This window comes from Momordica charantia (genome assembly GCF_013281855.1).
Source record: "Momordica charantia cultivar OHB3-1 chromosome 11 unlocalized genomic scaffold, Mcharantia_2.0 BLBB01000011.1, whole genome shotgun sequence".
NCBI lineage: Eukaryota > Viridiplantae > Streptophyta > Magnoliopsida > Cucurbitales > Cucurbitaceae > Momordica > Momordica charantia.
In genome coordinates, this window is record NW_028275159.1 from 6,156,103 (window position 1) to 6,174,031 (window position 17,929).

Sequence of the window (17,929 nt, forward strand, 5' to 3'; positions counted from 1 at the left end):
ACAAATTTTAAAAATCTTGAAATTCAGCTAAAGGGATTAATTTCTGTAAAAAAAAGAGTATTAATTTCTACTTTTCCCCCCCTAACGTGTACGACATAAGCTACTAATTCATTAAAAATGTAAAATATATCAATCATGAGCGGATAATTTCCTGATAAAGGCATAAAAAAAGGATAATTTTCTGATAATAGGAATCGAGGTTTTCTTGAAAAAAGGGGAAAAAAGAAAAAATACACAATGCGGATTTCCCCCGTGATTTACAGAAAACGCCATTTCGGACAGTAACGCTTCGCTAACGCACCAAATGGAAGGGGCAGAAAACGGCGCAAACTTCTTGGTCAAATTGACTCTCTGAGGTCGCTATTCTCCGCGAACTCGAATTTGGATCCTCTTTTTGTCACAAATCTCCTTCTCTTCCCTCTCCAATCTGTCATTTTTTCAACTTTTTCACGTCGATTTTGATCTACGCTCCAGCAGTCGCAGTTAAGAACACAAGCCAAGGCAAACGGCCACTGCTCCGACGCTTTCGCAACCTTACGCCATGCTCCGGCGAGTAGGGGACACTCGCCTTATTCAGGTTCGTTTGCAACTTACGCATTTTCTTGGGGTATATTTGGCCATGGATTTAGGGCTTTGATTTTGATTCGAACCCAACCTTCAGATGTTGCACTAATAGACGGGTTCTGGTTCAGTTTTACATTTTGCAACCGGTTATCTTCTGCCTGTGTGTATTGTATTCTGGGCTATGTTAATTCTGCAATTGTGGATGGTACGTGAAAGCCTGGGTACGAATCTTTTGAGCTGGGAATGTGTGAAACTGTGTGAGCTGAAAATATTCATGATTCTTTAAATCTTTTGAGCTGGGAATGTGTGAAACTATGTGAGCTGAAAATATTGATGGTTCTTTAAATCTTTTGAGCTGGGAATGTGTGGAACTCTGGAATATTGATGATTCTTTAAATCTTTTGAGCTGGGAATGTGTGAAACCGTGTGAGCGGAAAATATTGATGATTCTTTTGATGTTATTATTAGTTGACTTTCGACTTCCAAGGTTTAAGAGAGACATTAAATCCCACTCTCATTCATTGTTTTTCTGTTTCTGATGACGCTTTTTCACTTGTTCTTTATATGGAGTGAGCAGTGCAGAGTTGCTTGAATTGAGTTGTTCGGCCATTGAAACCATTCCATTTCATGGCAGGCAATGGCCTGCCATCATTGGGTCGTGTGAAGCTTACTGATATAGCACCATCTGAAGGCGTTCCTTCTGAGTCATTCAAACTGTCGGTCTCAACACTCTCACAGTCACTAGCTCAATATTCTGCTGCCATAATTCAATTCCCTGCATGTGATGGGGCTCTTTTAAGGTCTGGTTTGGATTCTGCTCGCCTCTACTTCCACCAAAGAGCTGCTTGTCCATCTGCTGAATTGATGCAAAACAATGATTCACGGGAGTGGTGCAGAACTTCTGGTTACTATGTAGATTCTCAGATGTGGCAAGAAATGTATGATTATAGGCCTGGACTTACTCCAGTTGAGCCCAGCAATTCAATAGAGTTACCACCAGCTGGTTTGCCAGACATATTTGCACTCTATGGAAAGGCATCTCGAATTATTTTGGATGCAATCAGCTTCTATCTAAACTTGCGCAGCTCTCCTTTCACCGAGATACTCGATAATGTTCCCCTAAGAAGTAGGGAGATATCATCTTCTGTATTGTCTGTGTGCTGTCATGGGAGGCCCTCATTTCATGGAGAGCATCACCATAAATTAACTGCTCAAGAGGATAGCCAGTTGTCTATGTATCCCGCTGACCACGAGCATCAAATTGATAAGAGCCTTATTACTCTGGTCAAGTCGGATAAGGCAGGTTTACTAATAAAAGATTTCAATGGTAGATGGATTCTTGTGGATGGAGATCTTGGTCCTCAAGATGCCATAGTGTACCCTGGACTTGCACTTTATCAAGCAACGGCAGGGTATGTGAATCCTGCTTTGCTCAGAACAGACGTAAATAATATTCAAGGTAGTATGTACGGACGGTGTTCTTCGTCATTCAAACTTATGCCTAAGTCAATGACTAGCCTCAGTTGTTCTGAAATGAGGGCAGCTGGCCATGGGGTTGATGTTCAGTTCCAGCTTCCAGTACCAGTGGATGACTTCATGCAGAGGTCACCCTCGACCGATCAACTCTTTAACCGTCCGAATTTTCAGAATTTCAGTTTCTCTACGTCCCAAGATGGTAGGCCAAATTTTCTCTTCTTATTCCTTTTAAAAATAATTTCATGGCTGATAAATATCACCTATTGAGGGATTATGTATGAAATATATATATTTATTTTCATGCATAAAACTTAGTTTCTCGACTGATTGATGATTCTTTATTTTTTTTTGGATAGGACTGAATCGGTTGATGATAGACTAGTTGTGTTTATTTTCCACAGTACGCACCATACTTATTTAATTAGTTTTTGAGAATTGAAATTTATCCTTCCCTTATCCTTAATGATTTGTTTAGATGTGACAATGAGCCATCTTTTAAGATGATTCATGTTTAATGTATATTTGTTGTTTAACTATGGACTGGAAGCAATTTATTTACCTAATTGTTAGTATCAAAGGTGAATATTTGCATTCTTTTAATGTTTATTATGCTTGATAGTTTGAATGCTTGCACGCAAGAATTTTTAATTGTTAATTTTGCGTTTATTCTCTTGTTTGGTAGTGTTGCTTCTACAGTAATTTCTTAGTGCAAGTAGCCCCCTTAGCGAGAAGCTTTTAATTAACAGGCTATTGGATCGATGAAATGCTGGTACAGGATCCATAAAAATGAGGAGGAGAAAGAACAATTCAACTACTAAACCTCTACCCCCTTCTAAGAGATTACGGCTTGAGGCACAAAGGGTTCTGAAGGAGAGAGTACAGGACATTGCGGATAAGAAGGGTATCAAATTGAGGTTCTGCAACCTGAAGGAATGTGAGAGTCACATTCACACGTTAGATAGCCCATGTGCTAGTACAAGAATCGAGATTGGATGGCCTCCTGGAGTGCCGTTCGTTCATCCTCACGATCTACCTAATAAGGCAAAAATTGGTTTTCTTGAAGCTTACGAGCCCGGTTGGACAGCTAGTCATGACATCGAATTAAGTCTTACTGAACCTGGACAAGTGGGTCAACAATCAACCAACTGTAAGTTGAACACTGACACATTCGTATATGCATATCATCGATTGGTTCTTGTTCGTTACTTGAAAGCAGGATTTTTTTGCAATCAGTATGAATATAGCTGACTGATTTTGTTTCAGTTAAGACAATCCTTGAGGTATATATTTTTGTTATAGTATTATTGCCTTTGGAAATAGGGGAAAAAAACAATCGTTATTTTTCGTATAGAGTGAAGGTAGGTTAGGAGAGAGAAATCACAATTATAAGCGTGTAAATTCTTCCAATTATTCATTAAAACTTTTCCCCTTCCCCCACTTTTGTCTGCAGAATCGTGTTCAAACTTTATTTGTTAATTTTCGTCCATCGACTGAAACTGCTCAGCGTTTTGAATTGGCTGCCAAAATTTGTCCAAGAAAATTTTATGAAGCATTCAGGAAGATCAATTTTAGTGGTCAACAGAAGAGATATTAAAGCTATATAATGCTGCATTGCTGTGCCTTAGGCATGCATTCACGAGTATAGAAAATTTGATATATGATTCGAAGTCGTGTCCATGTTTGATGGCAGTGGGAATCATTGACAGAGATTACTTTGGTACTCAAGTGATTGGGGGCCAAGAGCATATAATTCCTTGAAGCTTGAAGATCATTGTGCTGGATCTTTTGAACTCCATGCATGTGTGTCACATGCCTTGGAAGCTCTTCTTTAGAACTATTTTACTGCACATTAATCTTCTGCATATCATGGCTTTTCATCCTAGTAAAAATGAATTTCAAGTTTAACTTGTACTTATTCAAAGTTTTTACGTTTTTGTAAGTTTTATCTCGTGGATAGAATATTGGTGCTGTAGGGAGCTTGAAAGTTTAGGTGGCCTAGGCCTTAAATTTTACATTTTCATAAAAACCTACCATTTCATGTAGGTCGGGCACCGTCTTTGTTTAGTTTCTGTCATTGCACAAGCATCAACTTCCCAACTTTTCAGCCCTGCACCTAATACATAATTCCCTTTTCTTTTTGTTCCATCTGATTCTGCCTTTTTTTTCCTTAAAATATTTGTTTTAGCTTTATTCCTTCTGGATTTTGATGGCTAATTGTTTTTCCTTTGCCTGTCTCTGCAGGAACCAGTCCATGTTCTGTACAGCTTGCGATTGATTCTCGAGGCCTCGTAGCTTGCAACTCCAAACCAGTTCCATTCATGACTATTGATCAGCTCATCATACCTGTGCCCTGATTATCGTTTCCATGCCCAACTTCTACATAGCATGCCCATTTCCATCTCCAGCAAAGACTCTACATATGTGTTCTTTTGTGGGTAAGCTGGTTTCATCTTCTTATATTTGTTGGAGCCTGGAGGATAGATCTTGAAGAGAAAGGGGTTTGTTAAGTTAAGCTAACCGGTCATGATAATGGAGTGGAAAAAACTATTTCATTTGGAGATATAGTTGAGAATTTTCTGATGAAAGTCACTCATACCTTCATGTTCCTAGACTAGTGTAGCTGCTGCTTTAGTCAATATGATCTGTAAAATTTGGGAAATATGATAAAAAGCAGAAATATACAAACTTGAGGTTGCTGAAGAAATATTCCCTGTTCTTGTTATATTCTTGATATTTCCCCATTTTTACTGGTGGATTGTGCAGATATCGAACTCAAGCTCGCCATGATAAATCTCTTTCGTTTTTCATCTTTTATGATATTTTTGCCATTTGAGACATGGGATCCCTTTAATACATCCCAAGCAGGGGATCTCCCTTGTGCCCTTTCTCGAGCAGTAAAATTTGAGTTACCTCCTCTTTTCTACTTTGGGTTTCGAAACGTAATTGTGAAATTTTTTATTCGTCTCTTTACTATCATTTCCTAATCATTTTTGGTTCCATACATTAAGAAATTGGCACTTTAGTATATGTTTGGAAGAGAACAGGAAAAAAAAAACAAGGGGATGGAGGTAAGACTACTGCTCATTTCTATGACTCGTTCATTTGAAACACCTTTGCATTTTTCATTAAATATTGGTAGTTTCGTTGATATAAAATTTACGAAAAGAGAACTCTTCTTGAGAAGGATTTAGAAGTTATTGATTATGATGCATCTGTATTTACTTTGTTCTTACTGTCAAATTAATAAGCTATATAGGTGATTTTGCTCAACCAAACAGGGTAGAAAAGGATTGAAAAGACTAAGAGAAGAGCTCATATATTTATGTTAAACACAATCTGAATGAAGCAACAGACATGAGACATGACATCAGAAGACCTATACCGCCATATCCCGAGACCGAAAATGAGTTATTTAGCAAAAAAAATCCAGCCAACCACCAAACTTCACCTTTTGGGATTTCCCTGTGTTGGTGGTTGTGCTGGTGAAAGGGTGTATAAGGACTTGAGCTGCCTACTTATAAGCTTGCTGTCATGTAGAGCCATCTGAAGCTGCAAATCATCAGACCACCATTGTTCCAATCCATGAGCCTCAAGAAACTTCTGCTTTCCCTTTGACATTACAAACAACTTTGCTGCAGGTGCTGCTTGCCCATTTGTGGGACAAACATTTTCTTTCCCTTCACTGCTTTTCTTCTCTACTTGATCAGATTCAGTATATGAACAGCAGATATAGTCGCTATTATTTACATATAAATGAGGTACCCACTTCCCAATTCCTACCCCAGGATTCTTCCTGTTTAGATTTGATACCCAACTCTTTAAACCAGCTGCCCCAGGTGGTTTTTCACCTTCAATATTGCTGGCTTCTGTTGTCTCGCTGCCTGAAGGAAGCATTGATTTGAGTCTCTTCCAAGCAAATTCTGCTTTTTCCCCTATGTTCCTCAAGCTCATGGCTACTGAAACAGAAGGAGGATTGAACAAGTGGGTTTCGACATAGATTCCTTCTTTGGCTAAGGCTTTTCCCACCTGCAGAGCAAACCCAGCACCTAAGGAATGACCAGCAATACAAACATTGTTGCTTCCATAACTTTCTGCAACTGATTTCAATGCCTCCAAAGCTACTTTAAACCTGACGGATCCCTTCAGGCTTTCCCAAGCGAAAAACCGGAGGTCGTCTTCAATGTCCCGTCGGATCGTTGGGCTTTTGAGTAATGTCCCTCTTAATACCAAAACTGCCCTTGGTGCACCACTGGGTCTGATGAGTACTAAGTCAGCCATGGCTGCAGACCTATCCCACTCTAGTATTGCACCAAATATGGACCCATCTCTTTCATCAATCAAGGTTTGAACTAGCTTGTATTTGAAGGGGATCCACCATTTGGGAGCTAGAGCATTTTCTTTTCTTCTGTTCTCTTGCCTGTCTAGTTCTAGCAAGTAAACTGCTTGTATGAAACACGCAACTACAGTCCTTTTGTAATTCCCATCCTTCCTGTAGATATTGCAAATTCCTCATCATGTTGGAGATGCATAATATTATAGTGATATCTAAACAAAGTTCAGTGTCACTCTCTGTCAAGATTTTCAGTATTCTGTTCTTTTTGCCTTTTTATGCATTGAAATTTAGTTTCATTACTAAGTTTCAATAAATCGAAGTAAATTATGTTACATAATTCCTAAACAGAAGCTAGTCTCGTAATTCATCTAGTATCAATATTTGAGATCTTAACGATCTCGAGAAACCCACAAGCGTTTCACATAGAAATATGGTTAAACTACCATTTTGGTCCTCCCTGTACTTTTAAATGTTCAAATATATCCTGATGCTCCCAATAAATCTTAAAAATAGTGCCCTAGTTTGAGGTCAATTTCACTCAGCACAAGAAAAGAATAACCTCAATGCAACGAGTGAATTTGTTCTCCAAATTTCTAGAAGGAAAGTGCACTGAAACAGAAAAAATCTAAATTATCTGGACAGAAGTGGTATTTTAACCTAGAAAATTACTATTTTAGGTACATTGCCTGCTCACTGGATGAATATGAACGCAAGTTCTACCAGACGTGGTTGATCATTTTAAGCTAATTGATGAATGACAAGTTCAGAAATGAAGAAGAAACCAGAATCAGAGGAAATCTGGAACGAAAAGAAATGGAGGAGAGCGTGGATTGAAAAGTAGAGTGAAGTTACCAACTGGAATTAATGAGGTCTCGCCAATTAGGAGAAATAACATTGCGAGGTCCAGATACATGAAATGCGTAGGGATGAGCCTCCTCCACCGCCACCGCCGCCGCCTCCGGTCCCACCTCCGCCGGATCGCACTTCGCCATTAACCCGCCGCCGCCGCCGCCCTCCCTCCTTCTTCCCGTTTCCCTTTGGAGAGTGAAACAGTGGGTGAGAGAGAGAGAGTATTATGCGGAAAGTTTTGGGTTTCGCTGGACGAAGACTTTGAATCTGATTCTATGTGGAGTTCTTAAATTCTTTTTTCCTTTTTTTTTTTTCAAATGGAATTATGGAATACAATAATAATGCCGAAACGCCTGCTTTTCGTAGATCTTCCAACGGTCATATTTCCATTTCGGCATTTCCCTTCCTCTCTTTCCGTCAAATGAAATGACCAAAATATCCCTCATGATTTCTTTTAATCTTTTTTGGGCAGTGGTGAATATTGTAAAGGCTGTTTTAGTCTTTTTCTTTAAGTCTATGTTGTTTAAAATTTTTAATTTAATCTCTTGTTTTATGACATAATACTAGTGAATTAGCGAAAATTCAAAATTCAGAGGAGTGAAAAAAATTATGAAGAGAAGAAAACTAGCAATTTAACTATTATTAGTGGATTTATTTGAATTTCTTCCTCGATTTTAGTTTTTTTTTTGTCTTTTTATAAATAGAAAATAAGTTCATGGTTTAGAAATAATTATTTGAATTTTTTATTTCTAAAGACAGTTTCTTTTTGTTGGCATAGTTTACAATCGACCGCAGTAGCTTTTCATAGATCCTCCCTACATATCATTAAGTCCACCCAGTTGGACACACCGATCTACGAGAGGAGTTAATGGATGACTAGACTTCTCATTTCAAGCCCACGACATCTTGCTTGAAAATATATACTTTAATTAGTTGAACTATATTCAAGTTAGTATTGTATATTAATTTTTAAGAGTAAATAGAACTTCAAAAGTTTAGATATAAATGAACTATTTGTATAGTATTTAGTAATTATCTTTAGATTTTTTTTTCAAGAGTACGGATACGTCGTTTCAAGCATCAATTTCTTTGCAGGCTTTTAAAAAATAAATAATTTATTGGGATTCTTTGATTGTCTTCAGCACATTTAATTAAGTTATCTTATTCCCATTATCTTCAGCACATGGCTCTTGAAGGGTCGGATTGAGTTTAAGGTGATACTTTTTTGTTGATTATATTACATAACATTTTAAAGATTTTATTCATATTTTTACGACATAATGAAAATAATAATTTATCAATTTTTTAGTACAATAAATATATAGATGCGGAGTTGAATTTCAACTCTAAAAAAGTATCACGATGCATGAACTTATCTTGGTGCATCTTGATACGCTTTTGAGTTATGTTGACGTTGACTATTATTATTATTATTATTATTATTTTAATTCAACGATCCTAGGATGAGGATCAAACCGTGGTCTATTGACATGATAGTATGTATATTCTCTTGAGCTAAGTTTGGAATGGTTCTTCACATTCAATTATGAAAATATTAACTATGGACTGATCGATTAATATTTTATTATCTAGGACCTCCTTATTTTATTATTAGAATTAATTTTTGGCATTTTCTAGCTCTAACAATATTTTAATATCTGTCATAGCTCAACCACGAATAACTCATACGTTAATTATTGGGTAGCATAAACTGACATTACACGTGACAGGAGAATAGAGGTTATTGAGATCGGTATTACACCTCATATCTCAAAGCCAATGAAATATACTTCGGAACATCACTTAGATCTCTACCTTAGCAAAGGTCGAGCCAACATATAAAATGGAACTGCTTTCAATTGCTCACCCACCATTGCATATGTCACATTTAGAATCTCGTAGTCGTGTTTAGTGACGAGTGAGTCTCACATATCAAAATCTATCAATACACTTCGTATTTAGGTACATAATTCTGATCGCTCGTCTTGAAAACCTATATCGAATTCTATTGACTTGAGTGTCAGAGCTATTTTATTATTCTATACTTTTCACTTCTCGATTGCTCTCAAATCCAATATTCTTGGTTCTCTCGGTTATCAAATTTCATTCATATAAATCGACAATAAAAATCATTATCAGAAGTCAACACACTTCCTTGAGTTATAACAGAACACCGCCCCGCACCTGATCGAAGCTCCAAAGAGTTCTTGTGGTGGTGAAGCTATTTTCGATCGAAATACAGAAAATTGTAGTGGCTATAATTGCATGATGGAAATTGAAATTCCAAAGGCCACCTGAAAAAAACTGAAAAATTCCAGCCCCCAATTTACAGCTCAAGTCCCTGAAATGGAAACCAGCAGCCATAGATTTTTCCTCTCAAAGGAATAAAATCATGGCCGCGAACTTCGTTATTGCGTTTCATTACCCAAATCCACACTCTTCTTCTTCAAATCTGCTGCAGAAAAAAACGCCCCTTTCAAAGATTCATTCTCTCCGTTCATATTCTTCGAGAAAATTCGCTGTTTCAGAGGGAGCCGAGGGTAGAGTTAAAGAAGAGGAACTCCCTCTCACTTCGTCTTCTTCTGGTATGCATTAATTCACTGATTTTCCTTCTTTACTGCGTATCTGTTTGCGATTATCTCAGTCATCATCCTACTGTTTTTTCTTTTTTCCTCGTTGATTAGTTATTTATTCAAAATTGAGAGCTGGATTGGTTATTGGCTCTGTGATCCTATACTTTAAGTCCCCTCCAATGGAAGAATCCTGTTACTAGCCTGAACGATTTAGATTTAAAATTCTTTTTAATGGAATAGATATTATGCGGCCCATTTTGCTATGGGAGGGGTTCCAATTCCAATCCAAGTGGCCTATCTATATAAATATAATGAAGTAAAGATAATCTTTTTGTTCTTTTTTTTTCTGTGAAATATATTTTTAGTTTCTGAGCTTTTAACATAATTTCAAATTAGTTATTGTGCTTTAACAAGCTTATCAAATGTTTGTAGTTAGCGAGGAATAACATAAACCCCAATGGAACTAGTTATTTGTGGTTGCACTTGAAAATGAATCTAAAAAATTCAATGACAATGTCCTTTGCGCTCGAAAACAAAATTAAATATAGTCCTAGCCATTTTATACTTCTCAATCAAAATAATATCTTAAAACCCAACTGAAATCACGTCTCTCACATAATTAAAACATATATTTGATAGAACCCCGACAACACTAGTTGTGTATTGAAATATAAAAGATAGAATAACTACAACATCTCCCAAGTAATTAGTAATTCAAGGTACTTGGACCCTCCCCTTCTAATAGCAATCCTATCAATATCGTATCATAAAGTCCATTTTCAATTTCTATAGACAAACTTGCTATATTGGAAATCTGTTACTCTTTAGATGTATGGTAAACTTTAATCAAAGAAACAGACAATATGTTAAAATTTTAGAAATCTAGAAATCAAATTGAAATGAAGCTAAAAAGCACATGGACTAAATGTGTAATTTAACCTACTTGTTTTAAAGATTTTTTTTTTTGTTGTACTAAAATATTACCATTATTTTTTTCCAACTGTAAAGGATCATCATCTTCCTCTGCACGCTCACAACTTGATCTCTTGGAGCAACTCACTTCTGGTAGCCAATTAATTGATGGTAAGTGAGCTGATTCTCCCTCCTCCAAGAGAGCAAACCAAATGAAGATGGAATAGAAAGACAACAACAGCCCTCTTTCGTTGAAAGAGGTAATTTCACTTGAACGTACTGATACTTCATGATTTCAGGTTATGAGAGTGACGGCAGTTACCAGAGAATTACAATTCGTGAGCAGCTTGCACAATTATTCAGAGACAGAGACGACGATTTTACCATTCCATTGGGTAAGAACTTGAAGAAGGTTAGTGCAAAGTTTTTGACAATTTCTCAGAAGAGGAATATCAAAAGACAATCATACTTGAATGAAGTTTCTCAGAGGAATGATTCAGTTTTCTTTGCCACAGTTGGAGCATTTGTAATTCTGCCACCTCTTGTAATATTGGGAATTGCTGTACTAACTGGTTATGTGCAACTTTTTCCATGATATACAGTTTATACAAACATCATATATAGAAGCTATAGTCTCTTGATATTGAAGATTCATCGCCCATTTTTACATCTTTTTTATGTCATCTGAGTTCTTTTGGATGTGTTAGGTAATATTGTTTCTTGTCTGTTTCTAATTTTCAATTTCTCATTCAATATTTCTTGAAAAATTATAATTATGCCAGTGGTTCTAATATGTTTTTTAATTTTTTTTTTTGAGTTTAACAAGGGTAGGGGATTGAAACCTCCGACCTTCTAAGGACATAAATAATATTTTGGTCAGTTATGCTCATATTGACCTTGAAATTTTATTTATGAGAAACAAAAGCTTGAAAATGAGACTTCCATATCCACACAATGTTAGTACCATTGTATTTTTATTTTTTTTTCCCATTACCTGAGCAAATTTGAACATTATGATAGACTGTATTTTACACTGACTATTAGATCACAGTATTACATCTTTCTTCTTCAAAAAGTCAGCCAAACAACATTATATTATCAGAAAGTATCTCCTCCTGCAAACTCCAATTTCATTTTCTTCAGAACACCACACATTCCTTTCCTATACAAATCCAATAAGAAGAGAGAAATAAGTATGAAGAATGACAACAAACTCATGTTAGTGAAAAAACAAATTTTTTATAGCCCTATTTACTCCTTCAGCAAGGATCGGTGGGCAGCTCCTTTTGCTTGTCATTTGGAGAGAGCACTTGATCAGTAGGAGTTACCAAATCATTGCCCAAAATAACTCCTTGCTTTTTTATATACTCCAATTTGTCTTGGAATAGGTAAAAGAAGGAAATCAAAGAAATTTCAACAGTGAAAATTGTTGTCCAAATTCCTATACTTCGTGATGTCTTCTCATGGTAAGCAAATAATCCTGAGTATACATTGAAGATTCCTAAGAGAGATACTGCAGTGCCAAGCACCCAGTGTATGAAAAACCATAGGCTTCTTCTATTAGAGCCCCTGCATAAAGGAGAGAATAATGTGGATTCAGAATTTGGAAATCAAAACTGAACAGACTGTATCCTCTCTCCTGAACTAAATCCACAGCAGTTGAATTATGTAGAGGTGTTTCTTAAGGGGCTGGTTGGAGGCTGTATTTAGGTGTTTTTTTAGAACAAAAAATTCAGTAAAAAAAGGTTGAATAACTACTTTCAAAAATTTGTTTTTTCTGTCTTTATCCTTCAGCTTTACAAAGCATGGAGGAAATGAGGCTGCACACCAGATGGCTAAACTCGCGATAGAGACAAAGAGGCTTCAGATATGGCTTGAAGATTGCAATTGAAAAGTGTCTGAAGCCTTAATGAAAGACTGTTTATCTTCCTCTTTGTAATTTTTTTGTGACATTATCTAAAAAAAATTGTTTTTCCTTAAGTTATTTTTTCAATATTCGTGAGTATTGGGGGTCATTTTATGCCTACCTCGATTGATCTGACAAGACAACTACTTGACCTTATTATGTTTGATTGCCAAAAAAAGTTAAAAAGTTATTAATTCCTAGGTAGGTGGCCACATAGTTCAAACATATTCTCTCTAATGTCTTTACTCTTTTTATTGGTCTCAATGACTACTCGGTCGACCCATGGTGGTCCTAAATTTGTTCTTAGATGACCTATTTTTACAACAACCAATATTCTTCTTCCTTCCAAAATTCTAGGCTCTCGTACATGATAACACAAAGATTTATAAGCTTCTCAATCATAATCTTAAAAACAGTTCCAAAAATAGTACAAGAAGCTATTCTGAAAACAACCTAGATAACTTTTTCTAATAACCTATCGTTGCATATATGAAGAAGTATGAAAATTTACCTCTTTGGCCTTACAATTCCAATCAATGCCTGTAACCAGATCATCCCATATAGGCCAATCCCTATCCTTTGGTGGTTATTATTGAAAGCATTGTTGAATTTTTTGATAGACATGACTCCTCCTGCTGTGACTAGTAATACAGAGAGTATCTGTGAACATAAAAAAGTCAAGATAATGTAATGGCTAAATCAACTTATTATAGAATGGAAAAATACTATCATCTTGATCGGTGCATTGCTATTGTTTATTGGACCGAGATTCATTAAAGTGGACCCCATCTATGTGGTTAGAGGATGATCAAAATCCCTCAACTGCCTACATAAATTTTATATCTTCTTGACTTTGTAGAGTTAAATCTCACCTAACTCCAATACTATAATCCATAAACCTGCCAGATTTCAACAATGTGGATATTTGGCTATGAGTTTCAAATTAGTTAGAATATGATGATATGAGTGTCTTTTCTTTCAGCACAAGTATTCATAATAATCTGTTTGATTAACTTTTGTGTTAACAAACTTGGGGGCTGTATAAGATATTCAGAATCAGGAGCCTTTCCTTGTGGTTTCTCTTGAACCATCATTAGGTTCATAAAGTTAAGAAAAAAGTTGATTGTTTGCTTTCTTAACAAAAAGAAAAAGTTCAATGCCTTAATGGTGCTTTCCTGAAACTCTATACACTTAATTGCTTGTTTAGTTAAAAAGGATTCTTCTTTATGAAAACAAAAACCGAAAAAAGTAGTCATTATAGTATTTGAGAGTATTGCTGGAGAAGATTGTGATGAACTTGCCTGTAGAATTGTATGAATGTAAAGAAGAATTTTCAGCCTTCTTCCACATTGCTCTCTGTTAGACATTCTGATAACTAGTATTCCAACAGGCATCAGGAACCCCATTGAAGCCCATAGGAGAAACCCATGGAGTGTGATATCAAACAGTAGGCTGGAACTCATCTGTTACCATTATAACCAATAATCAGTTTATGCTATACATTCTTAACCACTCTCTCTTTTCTTTTCCAGTGGGAGAAATTCTGTTTTCTGCAACGATATTCGTTTCAAACACGAAAACATGTAAAATGTGAAATGAAAGAAGAAGAAGAAGAAACCTTCTGGCTGTGGTCTTTCTTGGTTGTATTGAAGCCTACATTCTTCATGGGCTCTTTTGATGAACTGACTGGTTGAAAAGTGAGAAGAAGAAAGAGAAGAAGAATTGAACTTTTAGGGATGGAGAAAGAAAACGCTCTCTTCTGCAAAAATGACATTGTTTAATTTGCTTGTGATAAAACAGGCAAATGCAGAAGCCACCCTTAGCTGCTGCTATTTGGTTGCTCTGGATTTCATAAGGGATTTTGAAAGCTTTTGTAGCAATGAGGAAAAAAGAAAAAGCAGGACAATGTTAGAGGAGGAGGACCACTAAAGGTAGTGATCAATAATACCAAAAGAGTGAGGTACTTGATTTTCTCAAGAAATACAACCACTCCAAGATCTCTCTCTCTCTTTTCTCTCAACACCCCCCCCTTGAGATTACTGTAGACACCCACTTGAACAGTTTCTACCCCAAATAGATAAAAGTTCAATTTTTACAAGATAATCAAAGGATGGAAGTTTTATCCTCAATGATTTTCTTTGACTTTTAAGAAACTCAAAGTGGGTGTCATATATTGTTTTATTCTCACCACTCTACAAACCACTCTGAGTTGGCTTAATGGTACATGAGGCAAGTAAAAAAGTAAGGAGTTTCTAAAGAATGATTCAAACCATGGTGGTCATCTACTTAGGATTTAATATCTTACGAGTTTTCTTAGAAACTAAATGTAGCAGAGTCAATGTAGTCTTTCAAGGTTAGTCGAAAATGCAAAAAAGATAAAAGAAAAAGAATGTTTAGAAGTTGGTGCCATTTCGAAAACATTTTTTAGTTATGAAAACTTCAAGGTGGGAGGGAATGGATGGTCGGTATGGACAAAGTTTTTCAACCATGTGGCGTTCACTGTGAAATTTTATATCATTTTATGGAGTGTGAAATGAAGAATGTGGTGGAATTTCACAGCAAAATGTTGCAGCTTTCACCAAGAGAGAAAATTTGAAGCAGAACATGGAAAGTGGGTTGTTAGTGGATTCTGCTCAGAACATTATCTTTTGTTGTCCACCATTGTCTTCTCTATGTACATACGCCATAGACGCCCCACAAACACACACATTCAACAAATTTTGTTTGTTTCCATTTAACTGAGCATTCACGAGAGTGGTGTGTTCTATTACCACTCAACTAAATTTGCTCTTATTTTGTCTATGGGAATCTCTTCCAATCTTACATCATCTTTTTGGTCACCATTTTTTTGAGTGATTCTTCTATTATTTTGTCCATAAATTGCTTGTAGGGTTAAGAATTATCTCTTAATCATCTTATCATGGATTGAGACTTGAATTTGTATCGAGTAAGAGTTTATGTAGCCAAATGAATGAAGGTCATGCACGGGTTGAATCTATATCGTTCACCCGTCTCAATAAATGGACCATTCATTATTATTATCTTTTGCTTCTAGCTAACGTCTCAATGCTTTGCTCACTCGGGATAGTGAGCATTTAGGACGAGATTCTACAAAAGTATAGGTTTTCCTATGAAAATTTTTTACCTACTTGAACTATAGACGGATAAAGTTGCCTACACTACCGCAAATTTAGTTTTAGTTGATGGTGAAAGCGAGATGTTTAGTAGCGATAAATCAGTGAAAGTTCATGTTACTTTTGCGAAATTGTCAACAGATTTGATTAATGTATAATTTTTCAACTCACAGACCAAAAAAAGAAGCATGAAGATCTAAAAAGGTGAGGTGGGTAAGAAAAAGTTGGATGTATCCAAATTCTCTTTTTACTGTTGGTTTATTCTTTTTGACAAGATATTGTTAATTATTGCTTTTGAACCAGTGAATTGTAATAGCCAATACAGGCTTTTCTAACTTGTTTGAAAATCATTCAATAAAGCATGTACTCAAGAAGAAAACTAGAGAGAGAAAGGATCTTAGGATAAGTTTGTTGAGAGAGAGATTCTTCTTAATTATATCCGAATAGTAAAATACATTTCAGTGTTTTCGAATATGTGTTTGGTAGCGTATTTGAAAATAGAATCTTAATTTAAAAAGTCAAGTAATATATTCGTATACTAGTTACCAATTAATATTTAGTTTAATCTAAAATAATATTAATTTATTTATTAACATATTATTCTACATAATGATATAATTTATAATGTTTTATGTTTTATGTTTTTAAAATTTAACAAAAGAAATAAGTTTATAATATGAATAATATATCTATCCATTTTTTTAATATTTTTTAATATAATTCTACATTTTAAAGTTTCAAATTAAAAAATCTGAAAACACTGGAACATAAAAATATTTTTTCCAACATTTCTACTATTTTGATTATAGAATTCTGATTGAAAAACTGTTTTTAAAAACAAATTTGCTAAACAAATATACAAGGCAATTTGCTTAACAAACATGCCATTAGTTTCTTTATGTGGGCTAAGAGAGAGAGGGAGGACTTTGTCCACTTTTTATAATGATGTTTTCATAAAAAGTTTATTTATTAGCTAATAAATATGCAGGGTTTGTCCTAATATTATTAAATAAAAGTATTTATATGCTATTTTGTTGTTTCATGAAATAATTAGTTTTTAGCTCAACTATAAGTTTGTTTCTTAAATTTTAAAATTTTTTAAGGAATTAAATTTTTAAAATTATACCTACTTAGTTTCTATACTTTAAGTCTTAAGCCAAATTTCACAAAAAAAAAAAGATTTTTTTTTGGCTCTTAAAATGTTTCTAAAAGATGTGTTACAAATAAAGAAATTATTAAAAAAAAAACTTTATAGAAATGATTATTAAATAAGAGTGAATAGAAGTACATCATAATTAATGGAAGATTAAATAATTTAAGCAATTCTCATATGGGTGATTGGGAAAATTTGAGTTTGAAGTTTAATCAAGTGGATTTTTTTCATGAGAGAGAGAGAGATTAGCAACCTCTAACTAACCACCAGCCCTCTCTCTCTCTAAAAAGAAAACACAAATACTTGATTGAATATAATGCCCTGCAAATCATCATTGGTCTCTCTTTCTGTCAACCTCACAAATTGAGATTATTTTTATCTATCATTTTTGCAAAAAAAAATATATATATATATATCATCGCACGATGAGATCGAGACATAAATAGAGAACAAAGAGATCTGTCAATAGATCTGTTAATAAGACGACATGAATACCAATAAGAGAATTGCTAACGCAAACGAAACTTGGCAAATAAAAAAAAGACTACAAACTTCATAGATGAGACACAATATTAACAATTCATTTTAAAAAAATAAATCTCAAATATATCTTATAAAAAATCGGAAGCGCCTAAACAAAGAGCAAGACATGTATTGAGATTATTATTATATATAGTGCATGTTGGGGCCAAAATTTTAAAATAGGGGTCCCATAATAACCATGTGATCAGTTGAGATGTGATTTTAACAAACAAATGGGTTTAATTTCAAGCTTTTATGAATGGCTCTCATTCGACTGTAAATTCTCCCAAGTGTCAAAACAAATGAAAAAAGATGGTAACAAACATCCAATATGACACACAATCATCAACCTTGCCCATAAAGACTACCTTTTGAGTTGTTCTTACTTTCTTTTTCTTCTCTCTTTTGTTTTTCTTTTTCTTGAGAGAAAAATGGTGTAAGAATATATGTTCGAGACTCCAGAGAGATGTGATTCAAAAAATACATATTAGTAAATTAGATGGAGCT

General features: G+C 35.0%; 4 protein-coding genes and 1 long non-coding RNA gene across 8 annotated transcripts; 3 read left to right on the plus strand and 2 right to left on the minus strand.

Annotated features, from left to right (window-relative positions):
• Positions 1-235: 235 nt before the first annotated feature.
• LOC111005137 (2-oxoglutarate (2OG) and Fe(II)-dependent oxygenase superfamily protein) lies at positions 236-4,816 on the plus strand. Of its 2 annotated transcripts, XR_002600719.2 has the most exons (5): positions 236-577; positions 1,142-2,239; positions 2,816-3,187; positions 3,491-3,840; positions 4,282-4,816. XR_002600719.2 is itself a non-coding variant. In XM_022276535.2 (4 exons), coding segments are annotated over exons 2-4 (1,422 nt in total). In that variant the 5' UTR covers positions 240-577; positions 1,142-1,191; the 3' UTR covers positions 4,284-4,816. The 2 variants fall into 2 exon arrangements, 1 of the variants encoding a protein (XP_022132227.1); XM_022276535.2 differs by lacking the exon at positions 3,491-3,840 and having other exon boundaries at positions 240-577.
• Positions 4,817-5,330: 514 nt separating this feature from the next.
• Positions 5,331-7,536, minus strand: LOC111005145 (alpha/beta-Hydrolases superfamily protein). Its single transcript, XM_022276553.2, has 2 exons — positions 7,226-7,536; positions 5,331-6,529 (listed from the first exon to the last, which is right to left on the minus strand). The coding sequence occupies exons 1-2, from the start codon at positions 7,363-7,365 to the stop codon at positions 5,485-5,487; spliced, it is 1,185 nt and encodes a 394-aa protein (XP_022132245.1). The 5' UTR covers positions 7,366-7,536; the 3' UTR covers positions 5,331-5,484.
• Positions 7,537-9,452: 1,916 nt separating this feature from the next.
• Positions 9,453-12,838, plus strand: LOC111008346 (myosin-G heavy chain-like protein). 3 transcript variants are annotated; one of them, XM_022281045.2, is made up of 4 exons: positions 9,453-9,807; positions 10,804-10,878; positions 11,007-11,119; positions 12,502-12,838. In XM_022281045.2, exons 1-4 carry the CDS (start codon positions 9,615-9,617, stop codon positions 12,523-12,525), a joined length of 405 nt encoding a protein of 134 aa, XP_022136737.1. In that variant the 5' UTR covers positions 9,453-9,614; the 3' UTR covers positions 12,526-12,838. The 3 variants fall into 3 exon arrangements, with proteins under 3 accessions (XP_022136737.1, XP_087976063.1, XP_022136702.1); XM_088119937.1 differs by lacking the exon at positions 12,502-12,838 and adding an exon at positions 11,223-11,355 and having other exon boundaries at positions 9,454-9,807; XM_022281010.2 differs by lacking the exon at positions 12,502-12,838 and having other exon boundaries at positions 9,455-9,807; positions 11,007-11,355.
• LOC111008331 (cytochrome b561 domain-containing protein At4g18260) lies at positions 11,654-14,387 on the minus strand. Its single transcript, XM_022280999.2, has 5 exons — positions 14,232-14,387; positions 13,915-14,076; positions 13,125-13,273; positions 11,963-12,276; positions 11,654-11,869 (listed from the first exon to the last, which is right to left on the minus strand). Exons 1-4 carry the CDS (start codon positions 14,385-14,387, stop codon positions 11,967-11,969), a joined length of 777 nt encoding a protein of 258 aa, XP_022136691.1. The 3' UTR covers positions 11,654-11,869; positions 11,963-11,966.
• Positions 13,271-14,831, plus strand: LOC148208047 (uncharacterized). Its single transcript, XR_015788929.1, has 2 exons — positions 13,271-14,060; positions 14,146-14,831. It is a non-coding gene; the product is annotated as an uncharacterized LOC148208047 (long non-coding RNA).
• The last annotated feature ends 3,098 nt before the right edge of the window (positions 14,832-17,929 follow it).

Coding starts and splice junctions, on each gene's coding strand:
- LOC111005137 (XM_022276535.2), top strand. CDS start 1,192: ATGGCAGGCAATGGCCTGCCATCATTGGGTCGTGTGAAGCTTACTGAT. Junction 2,240..2,815: donor TTTCTCTACGTCCCAAGATG/GTAGGCCAAATT, acceptor ATGCTGGTACAG/GATCCATAAAAATGAGGAGG.
- LOC111005145 (XM_022276553.2), bottom strand. CDS start 7,365: ATGGCGAAGTGCGATCCGGCGGAGGTGGGACCGGAGGCGGCGGCGGTG. Junction 6,530..7,225: donor GACCTCATTAATTCCAGTTG/GTAACTTCACTC, acceptor CAATATCTACAG/GAAGGATGGGAATTACAAAA.
- LOC111008346 (XM_022281010.2), top strand. CDS start 9,615: ATGGCCGCGAACTTCGTTATTGCGTTTCATTACCCAAATCCACACTCT. Junction 9,808..10,803: donor TCTCACTTCGTCTTCTTCTG/GTATGCATTAAT, acceptor CCAACTGTAAAG/GATCATCATCTTCCTCTGCA. Junction 10,879..11,006: donor TGGTAGCCAATTAATTGATG/GTAAGTGAGCTG, acceptor TCATGATTTCAG/GTTATGAGAGTGACGGCAGT.
- LOC111008331 (XM_022280999.2), bottom strand. CDS start 14,387: ATGTCATTTTTGCAGAAGAGAGCGTTTTCTTTCTCCATCCCTAAAAGT. Junction 14,077..14,231: donor AGAAAGACCACAGCCAGAAG/GTTTCTTCTTCT, acceptor TAATGGTAACAG/ATGAGTTCCAGCCTACTGTT. Junction 12,277..13,124: donor GGAATTGTAAGGCCAAAGAG/GTAAATTTTCAT, acceptor TCCTTTATGCAG/GGGCTCTAATAGAAGAAGCC.